Here is a 23,186-nt window from a genome sequence, read left to right on the forward strand (position 1 = left end):
TTCCTTAATCTGAAGCTTGTTTGGGATATCATGAAAAGTACAGATTGATGAACTGTCTATGCTATACTTATACCTCTAATATGTAAAATTGCACACAAAGATGTTGATTTTACAAGATTTACAGTTATGCTTGCTATATTTTGTAAATGCAGCTTTTACACTGCAATTCAAAGTCTTTTATAGCTTGATGTGAGGTACGGGTTTTGATCATTGTTGAAGGCTGTACAGTGACATATAGTGCTAACCTTCTACCGCATTTGGTCTCTTGTGGAGAGTTGTCTCATTGGCAATCTTACCACATCTTCGTATTTTTATTTTGACCTTTGACATCACAAATTATACTGATATACATGTATATATAAATTTTAAAGGGCATCTTTAGTTAATATTTAACAATTATACCACAAAAATCCAATATAGCAACTGACTCCCAAAAAAAGTCTTTTTGTTATAAGCATTTATTGGGTTGTATAAAATATGCATATATAAAAAAATATTATGTATAAAAATAGATTTTATTAAACAGTCAATAAACAAAAGTTTTAGTACACTTTGAAAATTTCCTTATTTTTTGTCAAAGAGAACATAAAAACAGTGCTTACAATATATCTTCTGCTCATTATGTTAGTTTAAACTTGCATATCACATTTTTATTATGGGAAAAAATTCAGACAAACAAAAATTCTTTTAACAACAGATATTTCTTGTCTTTTAAACAGGGAGACTGAAAAAAAACTAGTGCTTTCCAGTCCACTTCATACAAAAAGAAAGTTTTTTTTTCTTATGCATGTATACAAAAGAAAAAGTAAAGATGTTATAACAACAAAATATACAATATAACAACAAAAAAAAGCAAAATGTACAATAAAACACCAAAAAATGACAATAGTTGATAAACTACAGGTTTTGTCTGCTGCAATACTTAAATACTTTACAAAGGTCAAAATCTCTAAAACTGAGGAAAATGTCAAAAGCAACATGTGAAATTTTAATGCACTCTTGTTGGATCTCTTACACTATATACACTGTTAGTCTCACTGCCCCCAGTTTCATAGAAACAGACCAAATAAAAACTATGACAACTGAGATGATTGATTTATTGTTGCTTGTCTACCACTCAGTGACAAATATTTCATGCACATTCATGCCACTGTCATACAAGTGAGAGGTTTAGCTAGCTATAAAACCAGGTTTAATCCACCATTTTCTACATAAGGAAATGCCTGTACCAAGTCAGGAATATGACAGTTGCTATCCACTTGTTTGATGTGTTTGAGCTTTTGATTTTGCCATTTGATAAGGGACTTGCCGATTTGAATTTTTCTTGGAGTTTGGTATTTTTTTTACTTTACTTTTTTTTACAGAATTGGAACATATGAACATTAAATATAAAAGGTATTTTTTTCAGAGTGGGTCAACCTCAATAAAAGCCGGAAATTTTTACTGCAACTGGAAAATGAGGGTATATTGGATAGGGGCAGATATACCAATCAAGTGTGAATTAATGTCAGTCGCAAGTCTGACAGATATATACTCCTACCAACAAACTAGCCTCTGAAATATTGATGAACTCTCAAACATGGTTACTTAGGAATAGAAATTAACCTGAAAAATGAACTTGACCACTGGAGAGTGGAAAGGAGAGCATGGTCCTATGTCATTATTATCTGCCAACTTTTGAAAATCTACACTACAAAATGTTAGCATGATAGGTACTAAGGCATATCTTATACATGTCATTAAAATAGAGGTGAGAGGTCTTCAAAAATCCTCCAACATCCAAACTTTCTTCTTGTGAGCAATTTTACATTCATTAAATAATATAAAACCTTAAAATGGCCCATAATACAGGTACAAAAACAAAACTTCCCTTTCTCCCCACCTTTAATCACTTTTAATGGAAAAGTCCTTCCTGCCCACCTACATTGCTTTTAACGGAATAGTCCTTCCTTCACAACTATATTGCTTTTAATGTAATAGTCCTTCCTTCACAGCTACATAGCTTTTAATGGAATAGTCCTTCCTTCACAGCTACATAGCTTTTAATGGAATAGTCCTTCCTTCACAACTACATAGCTTTTAATGGAATAGTCCTTCCTTCACAACTACATTGCTTTTAATGGAATAGTCCTTCCTGCCAACCTATATTGCTTTTAATGGAATAGTCCTTCCTTCACACCTACATTGCTTTTAATGGAATAGTCCTTCCTTCCCACCTACATTGCTTTTAATGGAATAGTCCTTCCTGCCCACCTACATTGCTTTTAATGGAATTTACCTTTCCCAGCAAACTACATAGCTTTGAATAGAATAGTCCTAATTGTATCACTAATTAGCATGATTTACTTTATTTCATACTGACATAATGGCTAAAATTGATCAAAATATATTCAACTGCTCAGTAAAAGTTTATACATAAGCACATGATAAAAGAAATAATCAATAGCACTGAATAAATAAATAAATAAACCAAAAAAATCACCCGATGAGCCATAGAACACAAAATAAATTCTAATATAAACAAGCACTCTTCCTTTTATATACATGTATGTATAATTTAACCCAGCACTCATCTCAAAGATTATGATACAAGCAAATTTTATGGAATCAATAAATATTTTTCAGATATTGTGAAAGGGGAGATGGTAGGTTAAAATAAAAAAAAAACAAAAAACAATAGAATTTTTAAATGCTTGTCAAAATGAAATTTTAAAAAGAATGGTTCACAGGTTGTGCAAAATTGTCAGATTTTGCATAGATTATTCCAGGGTTGGCAGAAACCCAGGTTTTATGAGTATTGCTTAGCCCAGTGGGAAAAACTGGGAAAACCTGGGTTTTACTGGGTAATACTGGGTAATGTGAAATACTGGCCTGATTCGCAAAGAGGATTCAGTGATTAATCACAAATGCAAGATCGATATAAATAAGACATAGTCTTTTAATTTAATTCATAAGTTCACTTGTTTGAGACTCTTATTATAAAGTGTATAAATCTGAGAAAGTATTGGTCCAGAAACTCTTAAGCAGTACATGAGGACGTATTGAAAAATGTGAAAAGCTTTCTTAATAATCTTACTAACAATCTATTAAATGGCCATTCTGTATAAATTGATCAAACTCTTAACAAGAAGCCAACCAACCAATTCAATTTTTTTTTTTTTAATACATGTATTATTAAGAATAAACAATTAATTGTATGTAAGGAAATGACTTTTCATTCTTTTTTTATCACTGCTAAACAAAATTTACTTAGTTTTAGCATACTTATATGTACATCACTAATCCAATAGTAATTATTCGGATTATACCGGAGATTTGTTTACCTAACAATAATCTGCCTTTTCATTTATACAATTGTTCATAACATGTCCCTTATGGTGTTTATTTAGCAATATGATTGTATAACAATTAAAAGTTACAATTCACTCATACACTGCACAAAAAGGTATACTTTTCAAAGTTTGGGTTATTGAAACAAAGTTTGGTTATAAACAAGGTATCCAAAAATGAACAAAACTTAATTGTATTCTGCCTGCATAGAATTATAGGAGAAGAGAAAGAAATTGAATTTTAAATCCTCTGAAAATGACTCTCAATGATCATCTGTATAAAATGTATATAATTAGCTATGATACTATAAAAGTAAAACATTTCTTTAGTATTCTGTGTAAAAACATGAAAAATAAGCTCAAAAAATCATATTGCCCTGTATTACCCATTTCTGGGAGTATTGCCCAGCCTGGGAAAACCAGGACCCATACTTTGCCAACTCTGGATTATTCATGGAAAAACCACTTTTATGTGAATAGAAAAAGAGACTGATTGAATTAAAAACAAGAAATGATTGTAACAGGATGCTGTTACGAAGTCTCCCAAACGAAGCTCCCATAATTCGTAATTCCCAGGGTCGCCTGACATTGGGCCACATCCAGTGAAAATTGGTTTGGTCCAGTAAAGTTATATGCATTAGTGATGCCTGGGGACTAACCTTGTATATCATTCAAATCATCTTGGCATGACAAACCAGAATATATATGGTTTAGGGGTGGGGATCTCGACCATTTACAAGATACTAGAACATTGTTGGTGGGGAGGAACCCCTGGGGACTGGCCCTATACGTCATTCAAATGTTCATTACATGAGGAACAGGAATATATATGGTTTAGGGGTGGGGATCTCAACCATTTACAAGATATAAGAACATTGGGGGTGGGGGGAACCCCTGGGGACTGACCGTATACGTCATTCAAATGTTCGAGACATGACAAATAGGAATATATATGGTTTAGGGGTGGGGATCTCGACCATTTACAAGATATTAGAACTTTCTCAAATGGCAGGGGGTCGGGATGACCCCTGGGGACTAACCCTGTATTTCATTTGATGTGCTTTATCATGACAAACCAGAATATATATGGTTTAGGGGTGGGGATCTCAACCATTTACAAGATATTAGAACTTTCTCAAATGGCAGGGGGGCGGGATGACCCCTGGGGACTAACCCTGTATATCATTCAAACCATCTTAGCATGACAAACCAGAATATATATGGTTTATGGGTGGGGATCTTGACCACTTAGAAGATATTAGAACTTTCTTTAATGGCAGGGGGTGGGGGTGACCCCTGGGGACTAACCCTGTATTTCATTTGATGTGCTTTATCATGACAAACCAGAATATATATGGTTTAGGGGTGGGGATCTCAACCATTTACAAGATATTAGAACTTTCTCAAATGGCAGGGGGTCGGGATGACCCCTGGGGACTAACCCTGTATATCATTCAAACCATCTCAGCATGACAAACCAGAATATATATGGTTTAGGGGTGGGGATCTTGACCACTTACAAGGTATTAGAACTTTCTTAAATGGCAGGGGGTGGGGTGACCCCTGGGGAATAACCCTGTATTTCATTTGATGTGCTTTATCATGACAAACCAGAATATATATGGTTTAGGGGTGGGATCTCGACCATTTACAAGATATTCGAACTTTCTCAAATGGCAGGGGGTCGGGATGACCCCTGGGGACTAACCCTGTATATCATTCAAACCATCTTAGCATGACAAACCAGAATATATATGGTTTAGGGGTGGGGATCTTGACCACTTAGAAGATATTAGAACTTTCTTAAATGGCAGGGGGTGGGGGTGACCCCTGGGGACTAACCCTGTATTACATTTGATGTGCTTTATCATGACAAACCAGAATATATATGGTTTAGGGGTGGGGATCTCGACCATTAACAAGATATTAGAACTTTCTCAAATGGCAGGGGGTCGGGATGACCCCTGGGGACTAACCCTGTATATCATTCAAACCATCTTAGCATGACAAACCAGAATATATATGGTTTAGGGGTGGGGATCTTGACCACTTACAAGGTATTAGAACTTTCTTAAATGGCAGGGGGTGGGGGTGACCCCTGGGGACTAACCCTGTATTTCATTTAATGGGCTTTATCATTTAGAACATTTTCAATTAAAAAGATTGTGTCTATCACAAACGGTTTTCAATTTATAATCATTTGAAAATTTTTTAAAATAAAATCCCATAGGGTTCTATAGTAAAACCCTCTTTTCTTTTTGCCCCTCAAAGTACCCCTTTATAAACCCCATTGCACAAACAAAACCCTGATTGCACCACTAGACATGTTAGTCTAACATATTGTGAAACCCTAAGTTAATCTGACAAGCGGTTTTGGAGAACGGGTGCGGACAAGTTCAAATTTAAAAGCGGCGGAAGAAGAAGAAGAAGAAGAAGAAGAAGAAGAATAATAATAATAATAATAAGAACTGAGCAAAAACAATAAGTCTTCCCAAACTTCGTTTGGGAGACTTAATAAATGATAATTTTACAATTCAAAAATAAAAATTGGGTTCTTCTTGCTACAAAACAAAACATTTATTTTTTTAGAAAAATTATCGTGTTATCTCCCCTTATATAGACAAGTTTTTCTTAACAATAAAACAAAACAAAACCATTCTGTAATTGTAATACGCTAATCACATTATTTTCTTCATTTTAATTAAAGAACTTATTGTAGTTATTGAAAAAATAATGAGAAATTATGGAACAAGTAAGGACAGGATGACTGGAACCTGTTAGACAATTTTGTTTACATATTTACATAAATAACTCATTTTCAAATAAAAAAAAAAACTTGACATTAATGCATTCAAAACAACTTTCAAGTAGTCAGGCTGAAATATCACCAGAATGTTTTAGAACCACTAGTGACCAGAAACCCCTGCTATGAATAGACTGCTACCCACAACAATGTCATGTTTGAAGTGGTAAATCAATTAAAATTAAAGACAAATTGGAAAGGATACACATCTACCCAACATTTTGTCCAACTATTATAGTGAGTATAGGAGTTAGGCCATTGAAAATTGAATGTTGGTTTCCCCTAACACAAGAAAACATTTAAGGGTAGGCAGGCAGGAAAAAATTTTGATTTTATTTTATTTTCTAAAATTTGAAATTCAAATGTGGCACATACAGTTTCGCTCTACAGAGATTATTTTTTTAAACCACTGACAAACAAATTTTTTGAAAAAAAAACTTGTTTGACATTATATCGTGATCTATATTGTGATATAAGCTATTTTAAACTATAAGAATGACAAATGGAACTTTTACAAGAAATTATCCGACAATCAAAGCGTCATTGATAATTGTCTTAAAAGAGAGTTTTGCTCTTTTTTTCATCTAGTAATTAAAAGAATTGACCCGGAGGTTAAAAACAGACCCGGTTGAGTTAGGGGAAACCTACCATCTTTTTTGCATGGCCTTAACATTTGTAGAATTTTCCTTATGATTTTTTTTTAACTTGGCAAGCCTCACATTTCAAATAAGGAAAACAAATTGACATTACATTTCAATAACAGGAGTTGTGGTAGAATCTGTTTTTCCTCTTTAATTTTACAAATTTCACTATTTTGAAAGTTTTTTATTTCTCAATGTACTGTGGATTCATTTAGTTATTGTGGATTCTGAAAAAGGAGTATTTCTGTGGATTCTTGATTTCTAGGTTTTCACAAATTTTGTATACAAGCCTTTCAGAAGTTTATATTCATTTAAGGATGTTCGCTACTCTGTTTTAAAATAATAAATTTTTAAAAGACCGTTTTAAATTGATAGTATATAAATAAAGGAACTATAAAAGTAGAAAAAAATGAAGGGTTCGTGTGCTTGTTTTGGAGATACAAGCCATTCAAAATTTGACGGGAAATGATTCTCTCTAGATTTTTCATACATATTACATTGGCACCTTTTTTCTTTCAAAAACTATGAAAAAATAACAAGGATTTGAAAAGATTTTCAAAGATGGCATTATAAACTATATGTAATCAAATTATGAAAAGAAAAGTAGGGGTTAGAGGGCAATGTTTTTAATGACACTACATGGATAAAACCAGAGGATTCTGAATATCTGACAAAAATTCAAAAATGAGGAGGAGCGAACATCCTTAATATTTAAATTTATAGTTCATCTTCACCCATAAAAATCCATGAATATTAGTACCCAAGGAAAAAAAATGAATCCACAGTAATTATTTTGTTTTGGTAATTGAGTTTGGTACAATCATAAGAAGTACATGAAAACTTTTAAAATATAAATAATCCATGATTCTAAGTTAACAACTACATGTATTTAAAACTGATTGACCTCATGAAGTTGATGCCTGTATCGGCACTGTTTCACACTGGTGTGGGAAAAAATAAAAACGTTTTGATAATGTTGATTCAAACTCTGACACAGCAACTGCATCCCTGTTCTCCCTATCCTTGGCTCTTCCTAGACTAACTAAATGGTTAACCTGAAATATAAAGCAACAGTCAGTTTATGACGTGTATAAATAACTAGAAAATGTATTACCAAAATTCTAAACTTTTACATTTCTATGTAATTTCATGGTATTATTTCATAAGACAAATAATATCTATTTTATTTTATCTAACTGAAAATTAGTAAATGAATATGAGTATGTGTATTCATTTGATACATTATAATGTGTACAAAATAACAGTATTTTTCTAAACGTAAAAACAAAGAAATATGCTCATGTACAGTCAAACCTGGGTAAACAAAACCCTGAATAAACTGGTTTCTTGTTGATTCAGGCCGAAAATTGAAGTCCCATTTTTTTCCTTCAAAGTCTTTGTAAAAATACTCCTTGTAAACTGGACCCTGTGTATTCTGAATTCCGGTCTAATTATGCAGTCCAAATACTCTTAATTACATTAATTATTACCTGTAAAAACCGGTTTGTTTAATTAATTAGGGCCCCGCCTAGTGGCAGGTCGCCCTATAGTGATCAGTCTGTCTGTCCGTCTGTCCCTCTGTAACAAAATGAGTCCGCTCTATATCGAGAGAACCGTTACAATTTCATACTTTATACTTGACATGTATATTAACCAACACCAGAGGGTGTGTCATAATCTTTGTAAAACTTCCTAGGTCAAAGTTCAAGGTCAGCGGGGCCCATAGAGATGGCTCCCATCTCAATGATGTCTAGTTTAACATGATATATGCAATCAAAAAATAATTGTTTATACAAGATGTTTTTTTTCGGGATAATCAATAAGCAAGGTGTTAAACAGTGAACATGGTGAACTTACAGCAGTGAGCTTTATTATTGAAACACTATAAATTTTAATTAAAATAAACTAAATGAAAAGCTGAATACATCTCGGATAGAACTTACGTTGTAACTTTTGATAAATTTTTCAAATCACATTGTGTTTTCGAAATGCTGGGTTTCCTGTTGTGAACCCCAAAACCAATGACTGTGGTAATAAAGAAGACTCGAATGAGGACATTCCATTGTCGAGTTAATTGGTATCGTACGATCATGATGAAATTTCGTTTGATGAAAATCATACTTTTTAATCAGCAATACCAATGTAGGAAATGAAATAATGAATAATTCAAACTACCCGAGGACTCTGATGCAAATGAAAACAATGAACTCAATGTGAAAGTGAAACTGATGAGTCGGAGACTGATGGTACAGAGGTCGATTTGACTTAAATGGATATGTAAAAAAAAGTTTGTTTTTTTTTAATTCGGGGGACAACCAATTTCTGAAATTTGTAAAACCAATGAATACAAGACTCAAAACAACGATCATGTGTATTTGGTGAAAAGGCAGGGAATAATTGTAATGTTCATGTCACAATATTTTCACACAAATATGACATAACTTTTAATAAATAGATTATCACGGTATTTGTATTTATTAGTTTACAATGTACAATGAGACAGAACTTGTACATGCAAAATATCTGACGTTTCAAGTCAATAACTTCCTGTCAAAACAAAAACCTGAATAAACTGATCCACTGTCCAAACCGGCCCTTTTTTCATAGTCCCAAGGCTGACCAGTTTATACAGGTTTCAATGTACTTTAAAAAAAAATATTTTTCAACTATTACAATAGATAAAACACCTTTATTTTAACAAAGTATTTTGTGTACAAAGTTTTATTTATGATATGAAATAAATATGTTGAATTCAGATTGACGTCCAGTCTCTAATCAACTTCATAAAAGAGTAGAAGTCCAAATTGAACGTAGATTCTATGTGCCTCTAATAAAAGTCTTTTTCTGTTTTTATGCAGTACAGTATTACAAAGTTTTTGATTTTGAGACTATAATTATCATAGGTAAGGGGGAGGATTTGGTACCAGCAAAAATATTTAAACCCACCACCTTCTGTATGTGCTTGTCCAAAGTCAGGAGCCTGTAATTCAGTGGTTGTCATTTGTTGCTGTTTGTCATATTTATCTTATTTGGTTTATTGTTTTGTACTTAAATCAGGCCGTTAGTTTTCTCGTTTTGAAATGTTTTACATTTGTCATTTCGGGGCTTTTTATACCTTACTATGCGGTATGGGTTTTGCTCATTGTTGAACATTGTACAGAGACCTATAGTTGTTACTCCTATGTCATTTGGTCTTTTTTATAGCATACTACATAGTTGCCAACTGACATGATATTCGCGTGTAATACACACTTTTTCAACGGTTTACACGCGAGGATTTTGTCACATGGCGTGTACACGCTTTTCACCACTTTACATGCAATTACACGCTTTTTCGTTGTTTTGATTTTTTGGTCGTTAGTGATATCACAATTCTCTGTTTTTTTCATTATTAGAGGATAAATACCGAAAATTTCTTGATCTTGACAGTAGACGAAGTATTAGATTGGGTCAGGATGCCAGGCTAAGAAATTGTATGGTGGCCATTGTTTATTTTTCTACATGGACGAACAGCAAGAAGCACTTAAGGTAAGTAGTTTGTGATTAGTTTTTACGATTTTGTGACTTTCTTTCAAATTCACGTAGGGGAAATGTACACAGGAAGAGGTCGCTTTCAGGACCTGTACCGTTGTCTACGGAGCTGATTGTTAAGTGAAAACGATGTCGATGTGAACGTCTAAGATTCAAGATTTATAAATTATATTTGGGAGTTAGAGTTTAAATGATCGAGGGATGAGTAACGCACTGTGCACCCTATGTTGCAATCATAACAATACATGTGAGAGGAGAACTACAATGTAGCTATCTGATTAAGCATTCAACGTGTTTAATGGTAATCAAATAACATGAATAATAAAATATTTTTCTTTTTCAGTTTCAAATCTAACCAACAGATTTCCACAGGCCATAGGGGATGGAAATATCACGGAACTATTGGATCAGTTCTCATAGTACCAGCTGTCTTCTGATGAACTACCTAGTTTTGACCAGGCAATAGCAACATATATAGTTTGTTTGGAGCAATGGCAGAGATAATAGATGACATTTTAGATGGTTAAAAAAAACGTTATGACACGCTTTCAAAGCTTGATAAAGCTATTTTAGTTCAGCTAATATCAATCCTGACTGTGACAGAGCATTTTCATTTATAAAGAAATTCACACTGAATTCTGATCAGAACTCGACAATGATATATTGTGTGCCTTGTTATCAAGTAAATGTAACCAAACTGGCAGTTCTTTTGAATTTGTACATGTACCTAGTGGTGTTGCTTTAAAAGCAGCAAAACAGACCACTGTTGAATACAATAAAAGTTTATAGTAGAATATTGTTTTTTATATTAACAAATTTGTATAATTTGAAATTATGAACATTGTTCTGAGTCATATTAAAAAGTCCACATCTACGTCACACGTTTTCACACGCTTTTTGACATGTCATGTCATGTCATGACATGATTTCTCATTGTCAGAGGTTGGCAAGTATGGCATACTATATATGCATTGTGGGTTTTGCTTATTGTTGAAGGCTGTCCAGTGACCTATAGTTGTTTATTTCTACATCGTTTGGTCTCTGGTGGAGAGTTGTCTCATTGGCAATCTTACCAATTATATGGTCATTTCTATATTTTGTAAATTTACTATTTGCAAAAATATGAATTATTCTAAATACTAAATATTTTCTTATCCCAGGCAGATAACCTAGCCGTATTTGGCACAACTTTTTGGAATTTTAGGTCATCAATGCTCTTCATCTTTAGGCCTGGCACCTTTGATAACTATTAGCTTGTCGTAATGTTCTATTGTATTGTTTATTTGTGTGTTTCTCTGTCCTGTATGTTCTTCCATTTATTTGTATTGTAGTCCTGTCATGTAATGTTGTCATTTTAGTGTTATATATAACATTGCCATTAAAGCGGGAGGTTTGGCTAGCCACAAAACCAGGTTCAACCCACTATTTTTTCTTAAAATGTCCTGTACCAAGTCAGGAAAATGGCTATTGCTATCTTATAGTTCGTTTCTGTGTGTGTTGCATTTTAGTGTTTCTGTTGTGTCTTTGTTCTCTTATATTTGATGTGTTTCCCTCAGTTTTAGTTTGTAACCCAGATTTTTTTCTTATCTTTATATTTTATAACTTTTCAAGATTATTGTTTGACCAAGTTTGCCCTTTTTCTTTTGAACATGATGTTTTTCTTCAACTTTAATATGGTTGATACTTACATCTGATAACATGGAGAGAATGTCTTCATTATGTGAACACTTTCTGAAAACATAGATAACTGCCTGCATGAACCAGGAGCCTAGAATTCTGTTTCTAAAGGACACCATGTCTGAAATTACAAAAAAATATTCATCTTACAAAAAAGGAAACAAAGACTCCAGTCAAATTACAAGCAGTGAAACCAGCTGTCCGAACACATTTCATAACCGATTTGAATAAAGGTTATTCCATTAAAATGAAACATACATTTACTCAAGTTATTTTGCATACTGTGGATTCATTATTATTCGTTGGTTACCAATTTTCGTGGGTTTCGTGGGTACAGGTAAACCACGAATTCAAATGTTCAACGAATTACAAATTTTATATAGGCTTTGTATAAAGAGATTGCTAAACCACGAAATTAAATATCCACGAAAATGCAAGTTTTCCTCAATCCACGAAAAATAAATGAATCCACAGTACATCAAATAGACCTACAACAGTAACCATAAATGACCCATGACCTATGTCTAAAAATAAAATATCTCTTTTTAACCTCCCACATTCATTTTAATAGAATGGCCCTAAATTGTTTGTGTATACATCCTATTTTATATATTTATGTGCATAATTATAAGTCCAATATTTGACGTTATATGTTGTAAATATTTAAATAATACATGACCACAATATAAACAAGTCCATAGGTTAATATGTTTTAATAAGGGTATTATCATTGCGTGTATTGGAAAAATTTCTGAACTAAGCTTTTTGATCACAACCAATTATGACCTAACTTGTTAGTTATCTTTGGCGGTTATAGTCTGTGATTTGAAATAGCCCTGCATCTGGGTTCTTCAATGAAAAGTTATAGTGTGATAGATATTTAGTAAAGAATTTTGAAGAACCAGTGCTAGGGGGCTACCTTGATCTTGCAGCAAGGCTTTATGCCAAAAATGATATTTCAAAGGAAGGCTGTACACCCCCACCTGAATCTGGTTTGGGCATCTTGTATTGGAAGACTTGAAAAAATCTGACTGGATTCTAATAAAACTAACAGAATTGTTTTATTTTACATAATGCCATTATAGAGCTTTCTGTTTACCTTTTTTTATTGTAATAATATGGTTTCCCTAAACAAAACTGGGATATTGCCATAACTATATAAATGGGGTAAGAATCTCATATTACAACACCTCCTAAACCACATGTAGTATATATCAATGAAATTGTTCCAAATTTCTAGGACTTAAAGCTATTGTGAATACCCTATTTCATTTTATGATCAGTAGGATATTTTAGGGGTCGTTTCAAAAAAGGCACATCAACTTCATCATATGTAAAACAAATAGTTCAGTATTGGATGGGGGTAGATTTTATGACTTTGTTTAATTCCCATTTTCTTTTAAGACAATGAACTATCCTCTAAAGTAGTTACAAGCAATTAAGAATTTTTCAATTTACAAACCCATCGTTGTTGCCATAGCAACTAGCCGATGTGAATCAGTTGCGATACTTTTCTCCACGGTTGCATCTGTATCATTGGCTTTCTCTACGGAAATTCTTTCAAAGTCAAGTCTAGTTCTTTCTAATGCCAGATTGACCACATTTCCGGACATTGCACAATCAGTACTTGATGCATCAGGAACAGTCTTATTTCTTCCCCCATCGTATTCCTCTGAAATAAAGAAAAACAAGAATGCACACGTTGTTGGGTTAAGCATACCCCCACTCGTAACTTGAAATACCAGAAAAAAGGAGGTAGGTGCCTGAAAGATCTGATAAGAATACACAATTACAACAAGCTGCTGACCAAATTTGGAATTAGTTGGTTTAGACTCATATGAGAAATTTGAGACAAAATTTTTAAAATTAATTCACCTCTCTAAAATAAGGGCAACCTCAAAGAAGTTATCTGCTAACCAAATATGAAGCTAGTTTGTTTAATAGTGTTTGAGAAGGTTGTGACAAACATTTTAAATTCATTTAAAATCCCCAAAATTCAAAGAATTGGCAAAATCTAAGTGTGTATCTGCTCACACCTTACAACTCATCACCCATGAGCTGCTGACCAAATATGAAGTTTATTTGTTCAGTAGCATATGAGAAATTTGTGACAATTTTTTTTAAATTCATTCAACATCTCTATAATTCAAAGTATTGGCAAACTTGAAGATGATTTCAGCTCACACCTTACAACTCATCACTGCCAAACTGTAGCCTGCTGATCAAATATGTAGTCATTCTGTTGAGTAGTTCATGAGAAAAGTGTGACGAAAATTATTTGTAGATGTTCTGATGGATGGTCAAGGTGGTTGCAATATAGCCCAACTTTCATAGTTGAGTATAGTAAGATCATAGAATACATACCCCCTCTACAGGCCTGAATAAAGAACAGTTTTGGCTTATTCTCCATACAGTGAAAATTTCTTGCATTAAACATGTCTTTGATATCTCTTATTTCAACAGTCTTCCCATCACTACCATATATAGCATTTTGTTTTCCGTGGGTCAGAATGATCAGAATAAAACAATCAGCATTTCTGTGGAACGCTACATCATTTGCTTCTTCTTGTAGAATGTCAACTATTTTCTATAAAAAAAAGAGGGAAAAACATGTCAAGATCCATTATCCATACTGTAAATTCAGAAATTATCGCAATAATTCAAACTCGCACTTTGAAATTTTTTCATACGAGTTAAACACGATTTTTCTCAATATCGCAAAAATTAAAATCGCATTTTAGTCTAAAATGACAAAATCGCAATAATAAATGCACGCAATAATTTCTGAATTTACAGTATCACTTTAGTTTGAAGTTTTCATTAAAAAATATTTCATGTTTTAACAATTACGATATTCAGAAGTTGCCGGAATATTAATGTTTACTTAATAAGTTCACATTTGCAATGAATTTCAAATCAATGAAATTATAGACCTTCTTGTTTCCCATTTCTAATATTTTTGATAAGAACTGACCTCCATTCATTTATTTTTCTGAAAGGTTTGGACAGACTCTCAAACTGATAGCCTAACAATATATATATATGTAAATGGCATGAAGTCAAATTGATCACTCCTAGTACTGTTTTTTTAATGGGATAAACTGACCTTTCAATTCTCAAGGCTAAATATCTATTTTGTAAGCTAATATCCAATACCAGGGTTCTCACTAGAAATTTTTCATGGTGAGTCCTGGGACTCATCACTTTTAGAAATGGTGAGTCCCAATAGATTTTGATGAGTCCAGGATGCATATAATTTTTTGTTATGAAATATGATGAAATAAAACTATGCGTGTTGGGTTTCAAAAATGATGTGTCAGCTCGATTTTCATGCATTTAGATGGCAATATAGAGTTGTATTTCATGAACTGCTATAAAGCAGATGGAAGTTTATAGTATCTCAAATAAAATTGATCTTTTTGTCTGAGAGTCTGTCAAGACCCTTCGAAAATTGGTATCCAAATTTTGAAGACTGCTATAAGATTTACAAAAATTCTAATTTAGAAAGTACCTGAGCATTTTTATCTTTGTGAATTTTTACATGAAAATGTAGATCTGTAAACAGTTTATGTAATCCTTGAACGTCTTCATCAGTGCCCTCCCTCATGGCTAACATCACTCGGTTTTTACCATCGATCTTTTGAACTGGTCCATGGAATATTTTATTGTTTATAATCACAGCTCTGCCTCTTGGATTTCTCTTCATTTGATATGCCTAAAGAAAATATTTTATATGATTATTAACTGAAGATTTGAGATACAATCATTGGGTATGAAATAAATTTATTCACTTAAATAATTTGGGTTATTTCCCTTCTTTTAAACCATTTATAACAATCCTTGCTTTCATTTATATATAAGTTTTAGCACTATTTTCTAATTAGCGTTTTCTAACCTTTAAATGATAAAAACAAAACAATTTAAAGTTAATGTAATCTTGTGATAATTTTGACATGTTTTTCAACAAATAGTTACAGAATAAATGAAAACACCTGAAGAAAAAAGATAAATTTATACAAGTCAAATGCATATGTATAAAAAAAGGTAAATTTATCATTCTTTCAAATGTAAATAGATACTCTTTTTAAACTCCATGTCTTTACCCTAAACTCTTATTCGATAGGTATGTACATGTAAAATATATAAAATCCATATGCATGGAAAAAAGAAGTCAATCTTTTATATATCAAATATAAATATGCCCTATTTGTATAACTAAATTAACAATATCAACATCTTCTTCTTTTTTACCTTTTGTAATGTGGTGTATAATTTATATTGCCATAGCAACAAAACAACAATAATATAATAATCAAAAGACAGCTATAAGGCAACATACAGTCTTTAAAAATAAAAAGGTGTCCAAACAATAAAGAATGGTCTTTTTTCTTTTAGCCATGGTGTTTTCTGACTGTCTTTTACTTTCACCTTTATATAGATAAGATAAGATTACATTACTATAAGGTGCGTAGTGATTTTACTACTTTAGAATCTTACCCTTCCAGAGACTGTGTGCTGCATCAGTGAAGGATCATGGGGTTTTATTTTACATTGGGATGCCTCTAAAATACTTCTTTCATCTGGCCATGCTGTAAATATAAACAAAAATGTGTTCATAGTACACGGATGCCCCACTCGCACTATCATTTTCTAAGTTCAGTGGACCGTGAAATTGGGGTCAAAACTCTAATTTGGCATTAAAATTAGAAAGATCATATTATAGGGAACATGTGTACTAAGTTTCAAGTTGATTGGACTTCAACTTCATCAAAACCTACCTTGACCAAAAACATTAACCTGAAGCGGGACAGACGAACGAACAGATGGATGAACGGACGCACAGACCAGAAAAACAAGTTGTCTCATTGGCAATCATACCACATCTCTTTTCAACCTTATTTTGTTTATAAATTATTTTTATGCACCACCTACAATAGCAGGGAGTGCATAAAAATAATTTATAAACAAAATAAGGTCGAAAAGAGATGTGGTATGACTGCCAATGAGACAACTATCCAACAGAGTCCAAACGACATGGATTTAAGCAATTACAGATCACTTCAACAATGAGAAAAACCAAATGTACTTTTGTGGTCTTGAAAATATAAAGGAGTAGGGGCAATAAGCCCCTTATTTGGCCCAAATATTACTGCAAATTTAAAAGTTATACATATTCTTATATTTGTTCAAACTAGACTTAGGTACAAGGTATTCAGAAAATAAAAACAAATTTCACATTGAACGAGTTACCATGGCCACAAACTATGATAAAATTTGCATATTTTGTAAAATTTCTTGATTTTCCTTGTTTTTCATCAAATTTTAAGTAAAGTTTAATTTGGAAAAGTATGTACGCACCCAAGAAACAACTTCATATTTGGTGAGATTACGTCAATAGCTATATCAAAGCTTCTCTTAAATTATTTTGTTGTTTCTTGGCTGCGCACGATGCTTCCACAATGGAAATAACGACAGAAAACTGCATAAATTCTGTATTTTTCATTGTTTTTTGTGAAAACGATACAGATTATGACGTAATTGTGACGTCATCAGATGAAAATCTTTATATTTTTCATTTATATTTCATGACCCTATGCATTTCCAAACATTATGTGCCAATTTGAAATAGTTGTCAAACATTTTATTTTCTTGGGCCAAAACCGTGCCTTAATGCCCCTACTCCTTTGTGGTTTATCTGTCCCCAAGAAATTCACAAAAATTGGTATCTCACGAACAAAAATGAATTCACAGTAGTTTAATTCTGTTTCACATGATAACTTAAAGCATTTTACTACAACAAATGCAAATTTCAGAAATTTTTGTGTGCATTAAGGTGGTACATAACACTACAGGGAGATAACTCTGTAAAAATCAGCTGAACGTTTAAATCACGTTCTAATGTTAAGGAAATATTAAGCTTGTCAATGATCAAAATTAGTGTTTGTCAAACTGCTATACATGTATATCCAATGAAATTTTTCCAATAAAGTGTGTGGTTCCAAGTTTTTTGAAATTTTTATATTTTTGTCAAAGGGTCAAAGTAAATATTTTGTCAAAATTTTATGAAAATAAAACAAGCCAAATTAATATTAGTCAATGTGTTTGGTACCACCTTAATTATTGCAGTTATTGAACAATGGACACAAAGTGTGAGATTAATTACTGTTAATTCAGGAAATGATGCATACTTAAAAATAGTTTTTTTATTTTTTGTACCAATACCATTGCAATTTTCACAATGGAAAAAATATTGCAAAAATTACTGAATTTAGTCACTGATATTAAGAATTATCTCCATTAAACTTACTTTCTGGCAATTGGTTATCTCCCCCTATAGTGGGAAGATTTATCGGCTGTGCAATATATGATCTTTGATAAGTAGCACCAGAAGATCCAGTGATTAATCTATCATAAACATGTTTATTCTTGGTTTGATTCAGTACATCTAGAAAAATTTCGAATGCATCAGGTCCTCTTCGTGGAAGTATATCTAAAAATTTCCTTACTTTTTTCTCCTTTGTGTCTTGGACCTGTATAAAATAAAAGTGAAATAAAACCTAACACAATACTTTCATTCTTTTGTAACAAACATTATCTTTTACTGGGGGCGTTGGTGGCCAAGTGGTCTAGCCGTGTTGTAGTGAAGTGAGAGTTTTCTTTTGATCCGTGCTGAAGGCCTCACTGTGACTTTGAGATGAAGAACAGCTTTTAAAGCACTGTTCCTTTGCTTTTTGTGTGTTTTTTGCTGTACATGTACTGATTTTTGGTGTCATGGATGGATACTCCATATCCTTTGTTTTTCTATTAGGTAGTTCAACTACAGTGATCACTTGCTTGTCAACACTGAGATTGTGAGTTCTAACCCTGCTCATGGTAAGGTACCTTCCACTACGATCTTAATTGTCTAGGGTTGGCATTTTTACAACTGAAAGTAAGTGGTTCTCTCCAGCTTTCTCCACCAATAAACACTGGATCCCATTAAATAGCCAAAGAGATCAATTCTAAGAAAATAATAGTTAAATAAGTCTATTCTCAGTTTTGACTTAATGTTTGTAAATTTCCAATCTAATTAATTTTAAATCTCTGCACTTGCGTATTTTATACCCACAAAGCGAACAAGCATAAAAAAATGAAATGGTGTGGAGATTTAATTTTAATCAGATTGGTAAATTTCATTAATACTTCATTTAAAAGCGACCAAATACATTGAAATTGCAAGTAATAGAATTGGAATTTTCGTTCTTTTTCTTTTCAAAATTGTTATCATCAACTGATAAAATACATATGAGGTCATTCATAACCTTGACCCATTTTTGTCCTAATTTGTAGTTTCTGGAAGATGTCCAACACGAAGCTTAAACACACAGCAAGATCAAAAATACATGTACATCCAACCTATCTTATATTACCCAATTCATGTTGCTATGTTGTTTAAACATGTAATTTATATGGGTGTAAATTGTGTTTACCCATCATCTGAATTTGTTTACAAATGTAAGGAGAAGTGGTATTATGCCAAATTCCTAATTTGATGATGATGGATGACTGCTTAACATCCAGTGGCAAATTAATTTGCATATTCAGGACGAGAACATGTTAATGTACATGTAATATGAATATTTACCCTGCTGTGTACTAGACCGACATGCTGAGCCAGATTTTTAACATGCTAGTTCACAAGGTAACAGTCCGCAGGAAGACTAGTCACCTTACCTGGACATATTATTCTGATTTCGAGCCGACAAGTCTTTGCTCTTACTCCTAAATGCTGTGTGCTTAGCAGAGAAGCAGCCAATACCAATTTTAAGTCTTTGGTTTGATCCGGCCTGGGTTAGAACACGCTACCATGAGACCACCAAAGCAGTTCCTAATTAGACAAAATCAATCAGATATCAATAAAAACATCCAATCATGAGGCTCCAGAATTGGGACAGACATATAAACCTGTCATGACTGTGACAGTGTCAACCTGTTTTTTTTTATAAAACCCAACCCTCCCCTTTCTTAATATCGACCAATGAAGTCATAAAACAAAGATACCTCAACATCTGCTTTCATTCCATCAGTGAACACCTCACGTGTATATAACTCTTCATTTATATCCTCTATATTTTCTATATTCTTCACAAGAAATGAACGACTGGTCTGTAATTTTCTTCTATCCTCGTCATTCATGTTGTAGTGTTGTCATTAATTTACTGTTCTCCTAAAAATGCACAGAAAAACTATCATAAATAATAGACTATTTTCATATTACCAACTTTTGACTCTGGATTATATATTTTTTCGACAGGTAACCTAATCTGTGGTAGGACATCCTGGTACTCAGTCAAGTAAGAGCAACCAAAAGAAGTAAAATCAAAGATATAATCAGTGCAATTTGGGGGGAAAGTTAACTGTTTTCCGATGATTTTGTCATGTATAGAAAACATAAAACAGTAAATTTCCCCCCTAAATTGTACCGATTGGAAGCTTGATTTTACTTCTTTAAGTTGCTCTTACTTGACTGAGTACAAGAATGTCCAACCACAGAGAAGGTAACCTGTCGAAAAAATATAAACTCCGGAATCTAAGCCAGTAATATTAAAAAAGTCTATTGCTTGAATATAAAAATACACCTCTTATTCTAATCACTATCTTTCCATCAAAATAATTGGTATAGGCAACATTAAATCATAGTTTGCGAAACTTCATTTTTTTCTGTCAGACCAAGGATTGACAGGAAGCAAACTTTTGGAGGTCCTTCCAAAAAATTGGTAGTCTTTCATTTTTTGGGGAAATTATTACCTACTTTGTAATATTAGATACTACATTTGTACTAGGTGGAAAACATTAGAAAATGAAATTAAAATACAAAAAGAATAATTTATGAGACATTAAAATACGTACAGTCAAACCTGTATTAAGCAGTCACTCATGGGAAGTATCAAAAGTGACTGCTCAAGAGAGCTGACCTTTAAAAAGAGGTTCCTAAAATTCTAATTCAGACATCCCACATGTCGGGGATCTCAGCAAAATTTTTGAGTGATTACAAATACGATGATATATTGTTTGTGCGAGCAGATAAATAAAAAAATGGCAGATTCCAGCGCTGTGAATTTGTAGAAAACATTCCAAATAGTTAATATTTGTGGAGAAATAAGTCAATGATATGGTTTTTAATTCTAACTGAAATAAATGGAACATGATAAATTCACAAAACCACTTCCTATTGATCGATCTTGGTTCCGATTGTCATTTTGACTTCAATACTGGACACATTTATTTTTCGTCATGATTATGATGGTAGAAAACATTATAATTGTTGTTAAAATTTGAAATGATGATTTTGTGACTGCTGACTGTGTAATACAGGCGACTGCTGGAAAGAGTTGAATTATATAGAGAAAATGTCTGGGAGGGTCTGAAAATGACCGTTAGAGGCAGCTGACGGCTGAAAAGAGGTGATTGCACTTAAGGCAGGTCTGACTATATGGGTTAGGGTTTCCTTTTTTAAATCAATGGGTCTGTAGATAAAAATTTTAATATAATTTTATGAAAAAAATGGAAAATATTGTTTCAATATAAAATAAAATCTTGTATTCAACGAGTATGGTCCTGGTGTTATACTGATGTTCGCCATTTGCAAACGAACAAAATGAAAGTGGGTATGGTCTTTTCTGTCACGAATTTTGATTAGATAAGTTAGTGGTTACAACAAATCATTTGTTGCTGAAAGGTTTTTGAAGAAATCCTCACTAAAACACTATGGTCAGAGCCATACTATGTGGTTGGTCAGAAAATGAACACACAATTGTTCTTGGCCTTATCAATGAGCAAGTCCTTCAATGTTTTGCAGCCATTTTCATGTGCCTCTCACTCACCAACGGTCGACAAACGTAATGTGCCATTCCATCATTGAAATACTTCAACTGGTTCTTAAGTTATGATTTCTGACCAATAACTAACTAAAACAGGAACCGAAAATATGTAACAAATAGACTGTTAATCGTAACACCGTAATTTTTGTCCAAAATTCGTAACAATTACTGAAAAATCGTAATGGTTGTCATCTTTGAAATACATGTAGACCACTTTCGAATTCATGAACTTTTCCGTAAATTTCTTGTCACAATGCTTATATTATTATGTCACAGAAAGAACAGATTGTTTCGATGACATCATTTATGCCTATAGACCTCAGGTCAACTGTTGTAACTCATTCATAAAAAACAACTCAAGATTAGTGTATTGTTTTACATTTGTTATTTTGGGGCCTTTTATAGCAGACTATGCAATATGGGTTTTTTCTCATTGTTAAAGGCCATATGGTGACCTATAGTTGTTAACTTCATTGTCACTTGGTCTCAGCTGGAGAGTTGTCTCATTGGCAATCATACCACATCTTCTTATTTTTATGTAACTGATAATTATATTTATTTCTTGATGCAAACATGCCAAAAAGTTATTTTACTTCTTAAAGCTGATAGTTATTTTTTTTTATTCTTGAAACCAGTGGTTATTCTAAACATTTATAGTTGTAGGTGCATTTATTGATGACCTTGCCTTTAAATCTTTACAGACCTACTAAGTTATTCAGGTGTTTTGTTTTTGTAGGAAGACAGTTAATTTATGATTTACAACTTACAAGGGGTTTTTACTTCTATACGACGTACTAGATGTTTTCAATGATTCAAGTCGACTTTATCTAGTTCTTCCACTCCAAAGGATGAACAAAGACATGTTTTGTTTGTTGTTAATTCAGTATTACATGATTAAACGAAAGCTGATCATGTTTCCCTGACAAACAGAAAGTAAAGATATTTTGTGTACAACGTCATCAAAGTGGAGAAAAAAGCTAAAAGCCAAAACAAATAACGGAATAGCACAAAATTCTTTTTTCCTGGCATTTGACTCCTGAATTAAGAGCACCTCTGAAGCGTTTCAAACAACATGCATATAGATAATCATATTTTGTGTTACAGACTTCGGAAGACTTGAAGGTGCTGGACACAATTCAGGCGAATAATATTGCCAGTTTATGACTCTTTAAATATCCTTTTAGATAAATGTTCTCAATTTAAAGAGAATTATGTGTTTATTTGAGAGGCTCAACTATAATGTAACGGCCCGGTTATATATATGTATTATTTGTGATCTGTCAAAACGTGAGAGTGAAACAACGGCCTACAATTTAAAAAAAAAGGTATAAGCCATCACTTGTAG

At 32.8% G+C, this 23,186-nt stretch overlaps 1 protein-coding gene across 23 annotated transcripts; it reads right to left on the bottom strand.

Annotated features, from left to right (window-relative positions):
• Positions 1-442: 442 nt before the first annotated feature.
• LOC127736391 (caspase-7-like) lies at positions 443-22,790 on the bottom strand. 23 transcript variants are annotated; one of them, XR_007998956.1, is made up of 10 exons: positions 22,609-22,790; positions 20,022-20,187; positions 18,289-18,511; positions 16,479-16,570; positions 15,493-15,696; positions 14,346-14,568; positions 13,444-13,653; positions 11,993-12,102; positions 2,254-7,828; positions 443-1,957 (listed from the first exon to the last, which is right to left on the bottom strand). XR_007998956.1 is itself a non-coding variant. In XM_052246909.1 (9 exons), the coding sequence occupies exons 2-9, from the start codon at positions 20,154-20,156 to the stop codon at positions 7,679-7,681; spliced, it is 1,347 nt and encodes a 448-aa protein (XP_052102869.1). In that variant the 5' UTR covers positions 20,157-20,187; positions 22,637-22,790; the 3' UTR covers positions 443-7,678. The 23 variants fall into 23 exon arrangements, 2 of the variants coding, with proteins under 2 accessions (XP_052102869.1, XP_052102868.1); XR_007998953.1 differs by having other exon boundaries at positions 443-2,031; XR_007998952.1 differs by having other exon boundaries at positions 443-2,068.
• Positions 22,791-23,186: the final 396 nt, after the last annotated feature.

This window comes from Mytilus californianus, unplaced genomic scaffold, assembly GCF_021869535.1.
Source record: "Mytilus californianus isolate M0D057914Y unplaced genomic scaffold, xbMytCali1.0.p SCAF_30, whole genome shotgun sequence".
Lineage (NCBI taxonomy): Eukaryota > Metazoa > Mollusca > Bivalvia > Mytilida > Mytilidae > Mytilus > Mytilus californianus.

Bases quoted from the DNA above. Each gene is read 5' to 3' on its own strand.
- LOC127736391 (XM_052246909.1), bottom strand. From the start codon at position 20,156: ATGAATGACGAGGATAGAAGAAAATTACAGACCAGTCGTTCATTTCTT. The intron at 18,512-20,021 runs GTATCTTTGTTT...TATTTTATACAG, and splicing joins GAATGAAAGCAGATGTTGAG to GTCCAAGACACAAAGGAGAA. The intron at 14,569-15,492 runs GTACTTTCTAAA...TTTTTTTTATAG, and splicing joins ACAAAGATAAAAATGCTCAG to AAAATAGTTGACATTCTACA.